Genomic DNA, 19,056 nt, shown 5'->3' on the forward strand with positions numbered 1-19,056 from the left:
TAAAGGACAGGGCCCTCCTCTGAGGACAACAGTGCGCATCCATCGGAGAGAGAAGGCGTTTGGCTTGAAAGAGGAGTAAAGGAGACTGTCTGTGTCAAGCTGAGATAACAATCCCTGAGCCCCAGGACAGGGCATGCCACAGCACTTATTATCTACTTACAATGCCATCGTAACATCTTTTCCCCCAAGCGGTTTCACACCAATTCACACTTCTGCACATCACGTGACCTTAACAAGGTTGATGACGTTGTAAGCGTGAATCACACGGAAAGATTTTAAGTACGGCGGAATTTCTCTGCTTCAAGATTACACTGCCAGCAGTACGTTGAGCACAATCGCTTTGATTCACTAATGTTACACAAATTCAGTGACCCAGATTACTGAAAACCTTAATATACGAGAGAAGGAGCATATGGAGCAAGAGAGTGAGATGGAAAAGAGAGAGAGAGAAAGAGACAGAGATGGAAGAGAGAGACATATGGAGAAAGAGAGTGAAAGAGATAGAAAGAGCCAGATGGAGTAGAGAGAAGTGGATAGAGAGAGGGTGGGAAACAGAGAGATGGCAAAAGTGAGAAAGACAGATGGAAGAGAGAGAGGGAGAGATAAAGGTAGAGTGAGGAAGAGAGAGAGAGATGGAAGATGCAATAAAAACACTCAGCAGATGTTTCTCAAAAAGGACCCAACAGAGGTGTGTGCGTGCGTGCGTGCGTGCGTGCGTGTGTGTGTGTGCTTGTGCGCATGTGTGTTTAGATCTGAGGGAGCCAAGAAAGGATGCTAGGTTTGCAGAGGAACATGCTCATTCATACATACATATATGCCCCTCTTCAACACACACACACACACACACAATCACACAATCTGCATTTGTTCATTAGACTCTTTGTTAAGATTAGTGGAATAACACCCTGTTGTTGTTTCCTTCTTGGTCCATGCAGCTGTCACTCAGGCTTCATTGGCCCCCAGTGTGACACTAAAGAGTACAATGTTGCTGTACGTTGGTTGCCAGGCTCCGGGAAAACTCCGCTACGTCCTCATTGCCTCCATCATTGGGGCCCTGCAAGTGGCCATAATCTGTGTGGTGGTGCTCTGTATCACCCGGTGAGACACACGAATAAACACACGCTCACGCCTACATACACAGCGCACTCTCACATACCTATATATGCACACACGCACACAGACACACACAACATATCCACACACTCACACAGAGAATCCCATTTTAAGGGAACATGGGCACTACAGTGCTATTCTAAAAAAAAATTGGGTTTACATTTTTTCAAAACAGCAGTGAGCAAGGATGTGTGCTTAAACACACATACACACACACACAGCGGAGCCACAGTGTGATCTTTAGTGGGAGTGGATTTACAAGCGGCAGGTGGCTGCTGGAACAGCTAAAGGTCAGCCGACAGAGGTGCCCGTACACTGATTAAAGTCAACTTAAATCCCCCCCCCCACTTCTCAATCACCTTCCAAATGAATGCCGTGGACTCCAAGACACATGGCCTATGCAGAAGAGGACCAGCAGGGGGAGTACTAACTCAGCTCAATTCACTGGCTGGATGAAGGCCATATTGCACTGGCCATCTGGTGCACCTGGTCAGTCCCCGGTGAACCTGTCCATCTGTTGACAGATTGGCCAAGGCAAGGTCAGCTTGGGTTTAAACAAAACCTGCAAATTAAAGAATGAAAAGTCAGGTAGAACATCCACATTTTAACATGAGTTTGGAGTATATTATCACTGCTCTGGCATTGCACAAAACAGCCACACCACAGCCACGGCATAGACCATGTATAGACTGCGCTGTGTCACACTGTCGAGCACTGTGCTCTGTAACACTGGCACTGGACTATGTAGCCCTGTCTAGCACTGCGCTGATTACTACTGTATAGAACTGCGCTGTATAGCGCTGCACTGCATAACTGCAGATCACCTGCTAGATCAACAATGCCCAGCATGACTGGTACATATTTCCCAAATGGAGATACCCATATGTGTGGTCGTATTTACCGTCAGTCAGGCTAACTAGCCACCTGTAGGAAAAAGTTAAATTCCTCTGTGCTGAATCCCATGACTCCACTAATGTGTGGCCAGGACATACGATGTCTCCACTAACCCTGAGAGAGCTCCTGACAAACACAGCAAAGGTGGCACACAAACATTAGGGGACAAAATGTACTTGTAAGTGACTCTTAATATAAAAACCATCAAACTTGTTCTCAAGTCTTCAGCACCAGCCCCTGCTAGCTGCTGTATTAATATGCCAGATGCTGATGTGCTAGAGCTGGGGAACAGGTGAGATAGGAGTCGTGTTGAAGTTTGCATGCTTACTTCATGTAATGCGAAAATGCATTGGATTGAACTGAACTGAATCAACTTTGTTTTGAGGGGCAATTAATAATTGGGCTTTCAAGTATTTGAAGACAAAAGCTACACATACATACACATGCATATAAAAAACGAACCAATAAATGATCAATTCTAACAAATAAGTTTTGTTATGGGCAGCAGCAACGGTGCTAAAAGGGCAACAGAACTGAGGACATGGGAGGGGTCATTAATGTCCTTTCGTTACTGTTTGTTGTTTGTGGAACACACACAACTTCCTAAGTGGGAGACCAATAATTTTAGAGCAAGTAGCGATGATAGCCTGCAAACAATTCTTTAAATTCTTTCTTTTTTTGCTTAAACTAACTAAATACACACAGTGGTATTGCATGAATGAATGAGTGAATGAATAGCCAAAGGTGTCTGGAGCCTTGGCTTCATGTGCTGTAGAGCTTTAATAATTGAAACTAATAAATGAATAATTATAATATTAGTCTAACATTGTCTGTAGTATATGGGTGAGAAGGTTTTTAATAAATGCAAAAACAAGGTAATCCCTCAACAGAGCTAGAGTATATGCAATACCTCTAAATATCTGTATATAGCATTTGCTATATACCTGTATTACCAATATTACCAGTATTATTAATGAAGCACACAGGATTAATATGTAGTAAGCAGTCATCATTTTTGCACCTTTTACTTATTGTCTTTTCATAATTATACCACTAGGTGACAGTGCAGGATTAGCATCTGTAATAATCAGCTCTAGTACACAAGCAAATATTCTGAAATCATACATAATTTAGAATATAAACACTCACTGAAGAACCTCAAATTGTTAACATGTCAACACTTGTTTTCTTCATTTCCTTTCTGCACAGGAAGTGCCCACGGACTAACCGAATCAACCGTCAAAAGCAAAACGTCACGCACTACAACTCTGAGAACACCCTTCGCGCCTCCACCCGCCTCATCTAAGTGTTGGGGCTACAGAACCATGGGAACCGGGTGATCCGGGGGAACCGCAGAATGTAGAGAACAGAGATGCAAAATGGCTGCTCCCACCTTGCTCTCGGGGGGTGGGGGGTGCACCGGACTGGACCACTAGACAGAGGGGAGGGGGAAGGAGGGGGAGGACGAGGGGAACAACACGCGATGCCTTGCACCTGTGGCACAGGACACAAACAGAGAGGATCGTAGGAGACCACATTAGGACAAGTCCTGTTATTTGATTATGTATGGGTAATATTTCCAATAGTTTCTTTGTTTGTCTTGATGGGGTCTTTTTCTGTAAATGTAAATAAATAATTTATATCACAAAAACAGACATAAAATGTTGATGTGTTTTTATGCTGTATGGATGGATCCCATTACTCAATAACACATTACCTCTGGAGAATAACATGTTTTAGAATATTTTTATGTTCTTTTTCCTAATGATAATATCACAACAATTACATATCCCAGTCTGATATGATGATGGAACATATTTTATGAACGCTACACCTATTCTGACTACCAGGTGGTGTATTCATACAAAAACAAAACAAAATTTTTAAAAAACTTCATATCCTGTCTTCATAGCAACTTGGAGGGTCTTTTCCAACAAGGAGAGTAGCTTTGAGACTGAAACAGCTTTTGAGACTTTACAGCTACAACACCGTGTACAGAAGCCCTTGTACACGGTGTTGTAGCTGTAAAGTCTCAAAAGCTGTCTGAAATCTCGAACATGCCTTCAACATGATCAACACATCAACCTGTGTTATCACTTCCTGGACAGTTTTGGTTAGATCATCAGTGAAGCAGTACATTAGTGTTCTAATCACTTGATTAGTATTCTTGTATCACTGAGAGATTCCTATTGGCACCAATCAGCAGAGAGCCTGTAGCGTGTGTGTGAGAGAGAGAGAGAGAGAGAGAGAGAGAGAGAGAGAGAGATGCAGCCCGGGATCTTTGTTCCAGAAGTGTCTGCCAATCTCAAATAATTTTTTTCATTGTTGTTGTTTACTTAACTGAATAAACAAATAGCTGAGTATTACATAAGGTAATACATACATATTATAGTGTATGGAAAATATATGGAAGTTTTTAATAACAACAGCTTTCCCTGAGCCACCATTTTGTGTGTAATGATTTTAAACAGTTCAGCAAGGTTTATTTATGTTTAAGCCAGCTGAAATTCTCTGAAAATATAACTCTAACATCCTGAGAAGGAGAGAATGCCATAACGAGACTGTGAGGGGTAACTTTGGAGAATTGCTCCCTCTACAGTGAAGCTCGAATTTAGCAAATTTTTAGGATCCACAACGAAACATATTAATGTACATTTGAACACATCTTCAGAGAACTTACTTTAGACAATATCAACACAGTACTTGAGAAAGTTATAATATGAATATTCTCTGGTAATGACAGATGAACAGTCTTTTGTAATGACAGATATTTTCTCATAACCAGGTGTTTTCCTCTCTAAGGCAATGTTCTTTTTTAATAGCACTGTAGCATTAACAGCATTTGTATATATATTGTTGATGCTACTGGTAAAACATCATTACGGCATTCTAAATGTAATTATTTTATTTTATTTCAGAAGCCATTGTTGTTATTGGGCTTTATTATATAGAAAACACAACAACACCTTAACCAAAGTGTTTTCCAATAGAGGTGATGTAACAGTAAGGTTAAAAAGCAGCCTGGCCCTCCGAGCTGAACGACAGTTTCACATGCTCACTGGTGGCTCTGTGGTGACATGTTTCTGTACATGCTGGAATTTTCCTCGGGCGGAGAAGCACTAAAATAACAGTTCAGTGATATGTGTAAACAGGACAAAGAAGACAATAGTCTACAGTCAGTGGCAGGAGGTGGTGCCACCCTCACTAGATGTAGCGCAACTTTAAGAAAAGGTGGAACTGAGACTGGTGTCGAAATAAAATCAGGACATTTTAAAGCGCATTCCCTGAATAAACATGACACAATCTCTACCAAAACTTATGAATCACCTATTGCCATTGACACTTTCAATGTACTTCTATGTATTAGAACAATTAGTTTGGAGTGTAAATAAACTCCCAAAAAAGTATGAGGACTGTACAACCCTGTATTGAAATAGCAATAACATTATACTTACTAGTTTAAGAGCGGTATGAGAGAATTTGTAAGGCTTTACATTTGTGCATGCCAACTCTCAGCTCTCAAAAGTAAAACATGGTGTCCCACAAGGATCAGAACTTGGTCCCATATTATACTCATTATATATGCTACCATTAGATACAATTAATCATAAGCATGGCATCTTATCTTCCATTGGTAAACTGACGATGCTTAATCCAAAATATATATGCTAATTCTAATGATGCCCATACAATTAACAAAACTGAGGACTCCTTAAAGGATATAAACTGGATAGCAACTAACTTGCTAAGCAAATTACCTAATAGTCTTTTCATTAACACCCAAAGCTGTTGTAAAAAAAAAAAAAAACAAAACTGGTGTTAATATTGACTCAATTCTCATTTGATACTCACATATGTAATATTACTAAAACTGCCTTTTTTCATTTACATAGTATTGCTTAACTGAGACATATACTTTCCTCATCAGATGTGGAGAAATTGCAAATGTTACACAAAGCAATTTTGTTTTTCATTTTAAAAAATGCATTTATGAGTCCAACTTCTTGACCTATATTTATAATATGTTGTTTTCCATTCTGTACACAGATATGCATCAGAATGCCTCTGTTTGTCTTCTGTAATAGATCATTTGCATTACAGTTGTGGTAGATAGACATTAGCTTACCACTGCACCAGAGTGTCTTCCACATTGTCTTAGACACTGTGCCAAATCAACCTAGACATGCCCTTCAAAAGGGCAAAGACCAGAAGCAATACATTATAAATCAGGATGTGTCAACTTTAATCAGAAAGCCAAACCAGTTCCTCACCTCACCCCTTGAGCTGACAGAGTCACTTACATTCTTTAGGATATTACTACACTGAGCACTATACACTTGTAAAGCCTCATCATTACTGTGAGATAGTATTGTGGGATATTATTCTGGGATACTGTCACCACCGTGCAGAGAGAATACGTGACATGATGACTGAGGAGAGAGGCGTCAGGGATCAGAAGTATGCTGCTTCTCAATAAAGCACAATAGCAACTTAACAAAGGAAACGTGTCCTCCTGGGAAACAGAGATGACAGCCAAGCATTAGTGTCAGTGTAAGCTAATGTGAAGCACTGGACAGAGGGGTCCCGTGGGGCAAAACAGGGAACAGTGAAATGAGTTACAGGTGAGTGCAATAATTAGCAAGTGGGTTATTAGGATCGGGGAAGTGATTGGGAGCTGTGATTGGTGAAAGAGTGCGTGTGCTTGGCTGGGTGCCAATATGACACTATATTAAAAACTACATTGCATTTCATGTGAAAAGTGTATGTTAGTGGCAGTAAATCAAAAGGACAGACCTTAGCTGCAGTGGCTACTTTTGGCCAGCAGGGAGCGTCCTGCAACGATGTCCAAAGTGCCATGAAAACTATAGCAGACTGCTTTCTGTAGGACAAAAAGAAAAGCAATCCATACTGGCATACACTGAAAAAAACAATAATGACAAGAATTACATAACTAGGTGTGTCTCTAGGTGTGACTTGGTGGGTGTTGGGGGGGGGGGGGGGGGGGAGTGAATGTGCATGCGTATATGTACATGTAAGATATGTTCCCTGGGACCTTTTTATAGCAAGACATCTCCAATCTTAAATAACTTTTTTTTTTTTTTTTGGTTTAGTTACAGAATAAACAATGTGTGTATGTGTGTTTGTGTGTGAGTTCTTGTGTCATGTAATTGTATAAACACTCATTACAAAATGAGTCATTACAACCTTGGCATGCACTCCCCACCCATGTTATAAAAAGCACACACTGCACCTCATCACCAGTAGTATATTATATATACCAGAGTTGTAATCTATAGGTGTATAATTACAGTATTCTTTTGTGTTGTTAGGCACAATATGTCAGTCACTTTCTATCCCATTTAACACTGATCAGTTTCACAGTATGGATGAATGTGTGTGATCAGACAGTTACAGTGTGTTTGAGTGTGTGTGAGATGGAGGCTAAATCTGGCATGGTGCCAGGGGCAAAGATGAGCTCACTGTTTAAACATTTTATCCACTGTCCAAATGTCAGTGTTCTCTCTAGGCTAAAGGACAGAAGATGCCAAAAAACCCAATATGAGACAAAATGGGTGAGAGTAAAAAATGGAACACACACACACAATGATTGATTTGTTCTCATACATATTATACATCAATTGTTTTAATCTTCTAGCAATCACAGCTTCATTATGTTATACTGTAAAATCACAATTGCATGATTTTAAGGCCTGTCTCTTTTACACACACACACACACACACACACACACACACACACTCACACACACACACACACACACACACACACACAGATACACCACAAAGATATCACTGACCCTCCATCTTACATTACACTAATAGGCTGAGCTAGCTACCAAGGCAACCGGGCTCCTCCCCTGGGCGTGTGGGGAGTTTAAGAGGACTGTTGGGAATGTTGTTGTGCTCCAGAGAACCAGGAGGTAGAGAAGTGTGTACACGTGTGCGGGTGACCGTCTGAAATCAAGCAAAGAGGTTTATAGACCCTGCAGCGAGATCCATCATACCACTATCTGAAACCTTACCTTACAAAATCTTTCCAAAGAAGACCCTGCACCAGACCTTCAACAGGATGGGCGAAGACTCAGCTCACGCCGACCGCAGTACAGCCACACTGTCTGGGCCCGCCAGCTCTGAGCCTGACAGCACTTCTACCCTGCCTGGGCCCACCAGCTCCGAGCCCTGCTCCACTACCTTACCTGAGCACGCCAGCTCCGAGTCCCCCAGCACCACTACTCTGCATGGGGCAGTCAGCTCCGAGCCCTGCTCCACTATCCTAAATGAGCACGCCATCTCCGAGTCCCCCAGCGTCACTACCCTACCTGGTCCTGTCAGCTCCAACCGGAGCTCCACCATCCTTCCTGGGCAAGCCAGCACCAACCGCAAGTCCGCCACTCTGCCAGCCAACTCCAACCGCATCTCCACCATCATTCCTGGTCTAGCCAGCACTGATGCTTCCTCTGAGCTGGAGGTGGAAGCCCAAGACATTCTCATTCCCAGCTTCGGCCGTGGCTCGGCCCCATCATCGCCCATTCACACCCTGACACGCCGAGGATCCAAAAACACCGGTAGCCCTACTGGCGGCCAGGTGAGTGCCATCACAGTCGTGGCACTGCTTGACCAGCTAGTGGCGATGATCGAGGCCGTGCAGGACAACCAACGACGGATGGAGAAACGGCAGGTGGAGCTGGAGGGTGTGGTGCGTGGCGTTCAGGGAGACGTGATCCGCCTGGCCAAGAGTCACACATCCACGGCCAACAGTGTGGCCAAACTCCTGGAGCGATCTCGCAAGACTAGTGGCTACGTCAAGGAGGTGCGGGAGCGGCTGGAGAGGCAGAGCACGCAGGTTAAGCGGTTGGAGGCCAACCATGCCAACTTGCTCAAGAGGAACCACTTTAAAGTGATCATCTTCCAGGTAAGTGAATGCCTGAAGGGGCATAATTATAGAAAGGTATAAAGACACATTAAATATATGACTGACAAAACATAATTGCACCCATAACCTGCAATTGAAAGAAAGCAGGTAGTGTTTTTGGTATCTTTTTATGTTAATCTATCCTATTCAGAATAGCTCTGATCAAGGATAGTGGCGATGTCTCAGGAAGAAAAGGCACATGTGCACGTTCAAGCATGCACATTAATCAACCAAGTACAAGCATGCATGTGAACAAAAGCAGATGGTGAAGATTGAGCTTGTGTTGAAGATAGTGAAAATGTGTTTGTGAGAGAGAGAGAGAGAGAGAGAGAGAGAAAGAGAGAGAGAGAGAGAGAGAGAGAGAGAGAGAGAGAGAGAGAATGAGTGAGAATGTATGTGATTATAGTGTCAGAGAGTAATCTTGGAGACTCCACGTAGTTCTCACATTCATTATCTTCACTTCCCCCCACAGTGAGGAACAGCTCTGGTGTGTTTATATTACACCGATTGACTTTCTTCCACCCAACTTAGATTAAAACTCCTTCCATTCACAGTACTGCTGTGTTCGAGCATGCTGGCGGAACCAGCTCAGTAGCTCTCTGTGTGTTTGCCTTGGCTAATCTTTGTAGTCCTGAGAAGCGGAACACTGTGTTTCGCCCGGACTATTATTCCTGCTCGGCAAACTCAGTGCTGGGAGCAGGAGATTGCCTGCCGGTTGGCTGATCTACAGGGCGGGGTGTGTTGACTTAAGCAGCTCTTTCGGAGCTGCTGTTTTTTTTTTCAGTCCTTAGTCCCTTCTTATCTGATTGGCCCAGAGCTACCCAGTAGCCAATAGCACACTAGCATGCTGTATCTTTCACCTGCAGGCACACATGGAGACATTTTGAGCAGGTAATTTTCACAGGCACAGGTAGGGAGAGGCTTTTGGGACGCCACACTGTTGCCTTACATGGCGCTTGCATCATTCTGGAGTTGCCTGACTGCTTACTCCTGTACACCGAATGTGATATCATAGTTCAGTTGCTAAAAAGATGCTTAAAGATCAGTGGAGACCCTAATAAATCTCTGTCAGCCTTCAGAGATAAGAGACTTGAAAGAGAATGGAGCATTCTTCCTTAGATTTCTAATTCTAACCCCCTTGTTAATTCTAATTCTAATTCTAACCCCTTTGTTTCAGTTCACATTTAGAATGTTTTGCATGCTGAATCATGGATTTCAATGTTTTAAAATGGCAATCATGCTGAATGCTGTAAATGTACAGCGTTTATACACTTCAGACATTGACCTGGAGGAGGAGAGATACATGGGTGTGGTACATGACACCCATGCAGATCTATGAGAGCAGGTGAAGCCCTGGAGTGTGTAGAGTTAACTGCATCCATTCAGCCACCTTAGAGCTTGTAGGGACACGTAGCAAGAACAACACGGGCTCGATTATTTGCATTGCGGAACACTTCCTGGTCATAAAGGATCCACATGGAGGTGACTGAGCCCATGTACCATTTCAAGAGTTTTGTGATGTGCGTTTTAAAAAACAATATAGTACAGAGAATAGCAGAGGTCATTTGTATAATTTGGATTTAAATCCTTTGCCAACCACCTGGTTTATTGGCATTGCCCATTCAATATGTTCAAGCTTTTATTTTGTTGGCGCAGATGACAGGTTGATAATAGCGCTTCAAACCAACATCACAGTGTTTATCAGTGATGGGCTGGTTTAATTCAGTAGGCCTCTGGAGGGGTTTTGGTCAATACAGGTGTCTCCACAGCCACCTGTCTGTTAGTGTCTATAAGTGCCCCCAGAGATGTGCGCTCCATCACTGGCTGGCATATTAACACACATGCAACATAAAAATAGTGTAACATGCACGACCTGTCATATCTATCATTTATTCAATGTGGTCAGGTCTGCTGCACCTTTCTGAAGCTCACCATTCTTCACTCTGACGTACAGTGGATGGAAGGTGGAGCTAAAATGTATGAGGAAAAGGTGAATAGGTGTGATGAACATGCTGCCTTGCTCAGTGGCTGTGTTGTTGTGATGAGGAGCAGAATGGGTGAAAGGGATTTCATCTTATTGTAATCGTATGTGGTGGAACCAAATTATTTCATCTGCTACCATGGAGCAACTCACTGTTAAAGCTCGTTCCTAAAGCTGCTCATTCCTAAAGCTGCAATTAATATTCATCTGATTATTAATCAGTTAAAGTTACAGTTAGCTATAGTTACAAATCCCATGTATTGATACAGCTAACAAGTTAAAAGTTCATTTGTCCATTTAACATCTTGCTAGTTCATCCACACCTTTAAGAAGCAGGCTGTAGCACATCCCTAGATGTTGATTTGCATGTGTGTGTGTATGTGTGTGGGCGTGTAAGAAGTAGAAACTGTTATCGGTGGGGTGTGTCTCCTGTTACCACAAGCAGCTGTTCCAAGTGTGGTTTAATGGTAGCTTGTATGCGTTCTCCTATTTGTGCCATGTCACACCAGGTGCAGCAAAAAGGTTTAAGTGACTATTTTCTCTTCTTCTCTCCTAAGGCTCTAATTAAAAATTCTCACAAGTTCTAGTTGCCTGACTGCTGTTTTCTTTGGGATTAGGGGAATTTTAGAGAACTGCACATGTTTTTGCACTCCTTGCTCTTCCTATGGTATCGTTTTTGTGATTAGTTCTCATAGCCGGGAGTAGACTATTTCCATGTTGTGCTTCTGTGCATCTTGGCCAGGGCGCTTCTACCATGTCCTTGCCAGCTCCAGAAGAATCCCTGCATGCCGGTCTGTTCCACGGCCAGTACTTTATACATTATGCATTACCAGTAAACATGATAGGATGCCATTACGGATTACTGATTACCTATTAAAAATGTGTATATAACATAATCCAAAGGGTTACAATATTAAACTAAAACAATCTGATTACTTTTCATAGCATTCAGATTACTTTAAACCATTAAGTGCCAAATAGTTTCGCAACACAGGTCCCTTACAGTGCCAGCCAGTATGGCCACCAACAACCTCCCACAATTCAGACTCAAGAACAACTCAGCAGATTTATAAATGTTATCCATGCAAACAACATGTCCTTTCCTCAGCAGTCCAGCATATGTGAGAAGGCCCTTTACTGCAGAATGCTAAACCCTACACTCCTGTAAAACTGGTTTGTAAACATCTTAGTATTTTGGTATCAGGTTCATACCAAACCTGTGTTGTTGGAATACATGGATTAAAAACATTCTTCTGCAATAGAGGATTCTGGAGCTGTCTATTTTAAATATTTTGTGTAAAGTAGTAGTACTCCTGTTAGATGCTGCATAGAATTTGGTTGGAAAAGGGGTCATATCTTGAAAAGTAGACGGTAATCTGCGTTCTTCATTCCCACCACATTATAACTAGAACATAGTTTTTCATCTGATAATGGACCATGTGGATTAAATAAATGTGGCACATTTTACCATTTGAGTGACATATAGTCCTACCACACTTTTCCTCATTGTTAGGGAGCCATAGGTTGATAGAACCGCTTCTCGAAAAATATCACCTGAACTTGTCTGACGGTAAATTTCCCGGAAAGAAGCCGATATAGGAGTACAAAGAGAAAACTGACTCACCTGAACAGGATCTCAGAATGCCACGAAATTTTTGCCATAAGAAATATCATATAGGTGTATCTATGAACAGATATAGACTGAGGAGAGAGATGTTTTCTGCTCTGTCATGATTTAGAAAACTAACTTTCCAGTCCTAGTGAAAGTTACAATTTTTAATGAAATTAGCAGTTTTCAGCATACCACTAGTTCATTGATTGGTATTAATCAGCTTTCTGTTGCTTGTATTGGGCCTTTAATATGTATAGCCTTATTTACATGTCTATGTTGGCTAGCTTTCACCTAGGACACAAGTGAATTTTACCACTGTGGTAAGTTGACCACCTAATTATCACCACGCCATTGGTAACTTTATGAATAGAAACTTCCTCCATGAGAAGGAAATGTACTATGGAAACACTGAAGACTCCATATATGATGAAAGGAAGTCCTCCAATAGCCAGTGTTTATGGTATGTCCTGTGCATCCATGCAGGCTCTACCAAAATATGTTCAAGCTAATCACTGCATACAAAAACACATGAGCTGACAAAACAAAGCACCGAGCAACAGTACGCACTCTTTCACAGGTAGGATTAGCAAAATTCCTTCTGCTTTACTATAAAAAGACATTTATTTTGAGGTATTTTGTTTCCTCTGCTAGAAGAATTAGAGTTCCATTACTTTTTTGTAACATCAAGCACAATACACATCCAATATAACTAACTTAATCAGACCGTTAAAACAACAATATGTTACACTTGGGATTTTACTGTAACTGGAAGGATAGTGTTTACCAACTCACAGTCTTTATCAAGACACATAACTGTGATCGCACTGGAAATTAGACGAAGGAAGAGGAATGTCGGAACCGTTTGCTTGTTTTGATCTGCTCTGAGGTTAGCAGTTAGGCAGTGCTTGCTCGAATACACAGATGGGACCAATGAGAGGTGGTTTCACAGGGGGCTTGCAAGCACTAGGATACGCGATCTCTCAGAGTCGCCCAACGGTTTTGCTGCGTCTTCTCACTGTTATCATCCATATCTTTGTCCTGGAACTCTAAGGCCAAACAAGGGTCCAGTCCCCTGAGGGAGGAAGTTAGAGTAAGAGAGGGTTGAATGAAATTGTGGAGATTAGAGTACTACACGTCAAACAGGCGAAGGCAAAGAGAGCAGAGGACCTGAGGAACCTGCCGAGGATCAAAGGGAAACAGGCAGAACAATAGCAAAGAAAACCGAATCAGACAAATCGACACTGCTGCCTCTGCTAGGGCCTATTCAGTCTCACTCTGCCAGTTCAGGTTTGTCAACTCTCCACCTCTCCACCCTTCATCTCTCTCTCTCTCTCTCTCTCTCTCTCTCTCTCTCTCTCTCCAGTTCTTATCTCAGGCCTTTCAACAGCTTCACACAAAGTTATCAGCACAGAAAGTTCCAGGCTAAACATGAAGATTGACTGTGTCCAGCTGTGCATAATTTATTCATGGTGCATTTATAAAAGTAGAGGTGTAGGAGATGAATACTGGACGTGCTATTGCAGAGGGCTGGAAACATGGTGGTCTGGAGTTCACTCAATCCATGAATTTGCATAGTCTGGGGAACATTTGTCTATGAATTAGTGGTAAGTGTTGTGGACTATAAGAGCAGCCTCAGTTTTGTTATCTCACACCAAAGCTGTATATTTACAGCTTTAGTAAACTTATATAGTAAGTTTTAAGTATGACATGGTCTTCCTGTTGTCATCAGCATTTGAGGTATAGCTGGTGTGATTTAGACTCTTGACTACCATGCGTCTGGATTGGCCAGAAGAGAATGGGTCTAAGGAGAACTTTACTTTTAATCCTTCAGTGGAGAAAGAGGAAGCACACACAGCCATAGTCACACAGGTGGTATGAGGCATTGTAATTACCATGGGGAGTAGAATCATGCATTTCATACAGGCATGTAGAGAGAGATTTGTGAATGAACAAATAAAAACAGTATAGGACATCTACAATATATCTAATGCACAATGTCTATTTTACACTATAATAAATCTAAATGATCAAGTCAAGTCTGTATTAACAGCTAGAACTAGCTAAATAACATTCCATGGATGCCTAATATAGAAATAAACTAACACCATAATGAGAACTGCTACCTTTCCTGTCTACATCTTTGTTGAGGCACTATGAAGATGCCATAAAAGCTGCAACAATGCTCCAACAGTGTTTAGATGATTACAGTGGTTAAATACTCTGGTCAGGCCGCTCAGTCCCGTGTAGTGACCGTAGAAACCCGCAGGAGAAAGAGCCTCTGCTTTGGTGGCAGATTCACACAGCATCTCCCTGAACTGTGTGTTCTGGCCAGCTGGTCATGGTTGTTCGGGGTTTCTCGTCTGGGAAAGGGGCCAGTGAGCCTCTTTACTCCCTCCATCCATAGCTAATGGATGAATGATGAGAACACGTATGTGCACCTTTTAATCTGCTGTGTGCTCATGTGTTTATGGGTTCGTTTTATGTATTAAAACTTAAAATTGTGTGTGCATTGATTGTTTATCATTTGAGCAGTTGACTCAGAAATGCTCCTTTCTTGTAGACAATGGGAGGGCTTGTGTCTTCTTCCGTATGTGTGGAACATGGTGGCTGTCAGACAGCCTGACATATCGCATGTTAAGTTTCCATTGTACTTTCTCTCTAATCTCAAAAATAACTGGGTACTTCCAAAGTGCATGGTTGTCTTTGCTCTTTTGAGACGTCCACTAACAGAACAGTTCCTTTAAGTGGTTACAGGTTTAACAAAGTGTTATTCCACACACACACGCACACACACACAGACCAAGGGTTTACCCTCACTGATTAGTCAAAACACATGCAGAAGAAAACATTTCGTTTTCCAAGTAAAATGTACACAGGTAGAGGCATGCTAGCCTGCTTTCCATGGATGAGTTCACCTAATGATACACAGTTCTGAGAGGGGGGAGGGTGGTAAAAAAAAAAGACTGTGAGGATGTGCTTCCTACGTATCTAACATAGATGTACGTACCTTCAAATAAAAGCAGAGGTTCTATATCTCATATGTTTCATTTCCGATCTATTGTGAGGGAGTACAGAAGCAGAATGTGCCACCATCTGACTGTCTCCTGACTGTAATCTATATTATTATAAACTATACAAATACAGACTTAATGGATAATATTTTTAAAAATCCAATTTTAATGTGAAAGAGGTCAAGGTTTTCTATAAGAAGAGCTTCTCTGTCTGGGTTATCTTTTATTGCAACAGCATATTCAGATCTGTGATACAGAGAGATGCATAACAGGCTCTAACTTGAATTTGCTAATAATCTTTTGAATAAGATTCTCTCAACAGTTGCATAAAGGTATGTTGAGTTCTGTGGTGTTTGTTTGGAAGTCTCACTCTGTACATACTCCCAGGATGTGATATGCCTGTGAACCTTCCTTTGATTTCAAAGGTTTTTGCATTTGTCTTCCTTGTGCTTCTCTCTGGATACACATAAAAACAGACACCCAGGGCCAAACACACACACACACACACACACACACACACACACACACACCACTCTCTATCTTCCTCTTCTGTGATGTTTCCACTCTAATAGGTCTGAGGTGCCTACAATAGGGTGCATAAATTATCTAGGTTCTGATTACACACTGAACCACAGGTACGAGCATGTGAGTGTTTTCAAAGAGACTCTCTCTGTCCATCTGCTTCTCTCTCTCTCTCTCTCTCTCTCTCTCTTTCTCTCATTCCTCTATTTTTCTGCAAAGCCTCCCATTCTGCTGTGTACTTGGTTAAACTGTAAAAGTTTAATTGCAAAATGCTTAGATATTTTTGCTGTATATTTCATGCAGCAAAAAATTCAGCAGGGCATCCATTAATATAACAGTCAGTCAAATATATCATCCATATTGAGGCTGTTAGACTGAAAGGGGTAGCTGGCAGTTGTATTCAATTAGTGATATAAAAACTGGATTTACTGTATCTCCACCCTCACACTCTAAAGCTGATTCTTGACCCTGAGTTTAGTTTGGAGTCAGCCTGCTATTGTGTAGTATGTAACACTTAATACCTACCCCCCCCCCTTTGCTCTCTCTCTCTCTCTCTCTCACTCTCACTCTCTCTCTCTCTCTCTCTCTCTCTCTCTCATTCTCTCTGCCTTTCTTTCTCCAACACATTTGTGCCAGACTCACAAGTCCAACTAAGTACAATCCTTCCTAAGTTATTTAAACAGTTTGACAACAGCAAGCCTCGGCTCTGTGCTCAGGTTCTGTGCGGTGTAATAAGTGTAAGGAGTGTCTTTTTGTCTCTTTATGGGGATGCCAGCAGTGGCAGGGAAAAACTGGTTAACCAAGAATGCACACTGGTTTGGACAGGACTGGAGCCCAGGGGAATGTTTCGTTTCATTCACGAACAGCTTTCACGGAGCTCCAGAGAACTGAAAAGCCCTTTAAACTTCTTCCCCACATATCATTTTCAAGTCCGCAAAATAAGCAACTGCATGAAATGAATAAACTAAAACCGTACGTAAAAGAAGTTTGTGTCTTTGATTCTGCACTGCAGGTTTAAAAAAGAAATATTGTTATATATGTCTAGGAGAGTATCAGAATATCAAATGTTTTAATTTAAATAAGGAACAGGAAAGAAATCCTGTAAGGTTTGAGGTGATGTAACAGGATGTAACAGCCTATAGAGGAATATGTACAGGGGTTTGTCCACAGTGACACAGTTCTTGTCTTTGGTTCCGAACATCAGTAAGGTGACAGAAGAAGTGGAAAGGCAAGGGCAAGATTCTTCTCTTTTCATTTTGAAAGGATTTTCAGAGCTGAGGGACTGTGTAAAATGCTAATAACAGATTACATCCTTTACTCTGGACTCTGCACAATAATATCACCTCATACATGCTATAGCACATGATGCCCTTGACCTCACTTTATTTAAAGTTGTTTAAAACCAGGAAGACCTTGGCTTAGCAATAGCCTGCAAACTTGGAACACTGTCAGAGAAGGTTAGATGTCATATAAATACAGCCAAAAGTGCAATAAACACAGAGCTACATAATTATTAGATGTGGTATATACGTGTGTGTGTGTGTGTGTGTGTGTGTGTGTGTGTGTGTGTGTGTGTGTGTGTGTGTGTGTGTGTGTGTGTGTGTGTGTCCATTTACGGTGATTTCTTTTTTGCCCCATTCAGTTCCTCCCTATCCTCAGGACAGATCCTACAGAATACCTCCCATGTCCTTGCATGCAATTCATGGTATTTTTCAACTTCAGGGTGACAAATGATACTTCTGTATTTATGTGTGCATGATAGAATTGGTCAAGCTGTGTGAAACTGAAGACTCATCAGAAACTCTTTAAGATATTCCTGTTACAGGCACAACCTACATCACACTCTCTCTCTCTAATATTTAATGACAGGAGGCATGTCTGGTGTCCCCAGCTCTTAGTAATGCAGCAATGGATCTCTGTGGTTAAGGCATGATTTAGTTTGCATCATAACCAAAAGTCAGTCGGACTTGCCTGCAATGAAACTGTGCCACAAATGCAAAAACATGCACACACTTCAGCAAACGTTTGGCAAGCCTATGTGGCCTGCTGGCCTGCAGTAGTGTGCTGTATATGATGAGAGAGTAAATCTGTAAGAACACTTCAGTATATCGCAGCGCTCTCCCAGCTGGGCTTAGGAAGTGGATTTTAACGTTTTGCACCTTTCACACACATAAATGCCTCTTATGTACAATAATACCATGCAAGTCAAAGCCAATCCCAAAGCTGTGTTTAATCAACTTCAGCCCAGCAAAAGAAACGGCAGTGCCTTCTAGCCCTGAAGTGACTAATTTACATGACTTCTTCAGCAGGGACTTGTGGAAACACCCACCCAGATCTATTGTAACAGTTAGACATGTCATAACAGAACATATTTACGCACCTTGTGAGAAGTTCCAAAAGTAACTTGTGGTTCAGTGTGTTTAGTTACAGTATTGAGATATGCTATAGGGAATATTCTGGATCAGCTGCTACGCTCTCTGTACTGGTTGTGCTTACTAAGACCAAGAAATCATTTTTGAGGAGAGATGACCACAAATGTTAAGACAGTTTATAGGAGATGATTAAAAAAATTATGTAGTTCTGTAAAACCTACAGAGAACTACATATTTCTGCAAGGTGAACTGTAATGGGAATTTAATTTCTCTTGGAACTTTATTTCTTCAACTTTCTCACTGGCAGCAGTATGTGATTCTGTGGTTTCTAATTAAATGTCCGTAAACCCTGATGTGGACATCTGTCTGTGTTTATATCCCTTCAGGAGGATAATGAGATCCCCACCACGCTGTTAACTAAGGATTCCACAGCAGAGCTTTCAAATATCACCTCACCACCCGTTCAGGATGAGATGCCTGCCTCTACTCATGCTATGGCTGCCGGTGTCTCCCATGAGGAAGGCCTACAGACCATCAGCCTATCCTCTGATGAGGATGAGGGAGCAGCAAGCCCCACAGCAGAGGGCAACATGGAGCACCTTGTGGAGGTCCACGATGAG

The 19,056-nt window shown here is 41.9% G+C and overlaps 2 protein-coding genes across 2 annotated transcripts in view; both read left to right on the forward strand.

The window, feature by feature from the left end:
- The window catches only part of tmeff2a (transmembrane protein with EGF-like and two follistatin-like domains 2a), a 71,458-nt gene extending 67,802 nt beyond the window's left edge, over positions 1-3,656 (forward strand). The window contains 3 exon segments of the mRNA XM_027006793.2: positions 936-987; positions 989-1,098; positions 3,217-3,656. Of these exon segments, the coding sequence (XP_026862594.2) occupies positions 936-987; positions 989-1,098; positions 3,217-3,313 (259 nt within the window). The 3' untranslated portion in view covers positions 3,314-3,656.
- Positions 3,657-7,953: 4,297 nt separating this feature from the next.
- cavin2a (caveolae associated protein 2a) overlaps positions 7,954-19,056 on the forward strand; it is a 12,684-nt gene continuing 1,581 nt past the window's right edge. Inside the window, exons 1-2 of the mRNA XM_027006832.2 lie at positions 7,954-8,938; positions 18,823-19,056. The exon at positions 18,823-19,056 is cut by the window's right edge and continues 1,581 nt beyond it. Of these exons, the coding sequence (XP_026862633.2) occupies positions 8,096-8,938; positions 18,823-19,056 (1,077 nt within the window). The 5' untranslated portion in view covers positions 7,954-8,095. The remainder of the gene's footprint in view (positions 8,939-18,822) is intronic.

Source organism: Electrophorus electricus, chromosome 25, assembly GCF_013358815.1.
Source record: "Electrophorus electricus isolate fEleEle1 chromosome 25, fEleEle1.pri, whole genome shotgun sequence".
In the NCBI taxonomy this organism is placed as follows: Eukaryota; Metazoa; Chordata; class Actinopteri; order Gymnotiformes; family Gymnotidae; genus Electrophorus; species Electrophorus electricus.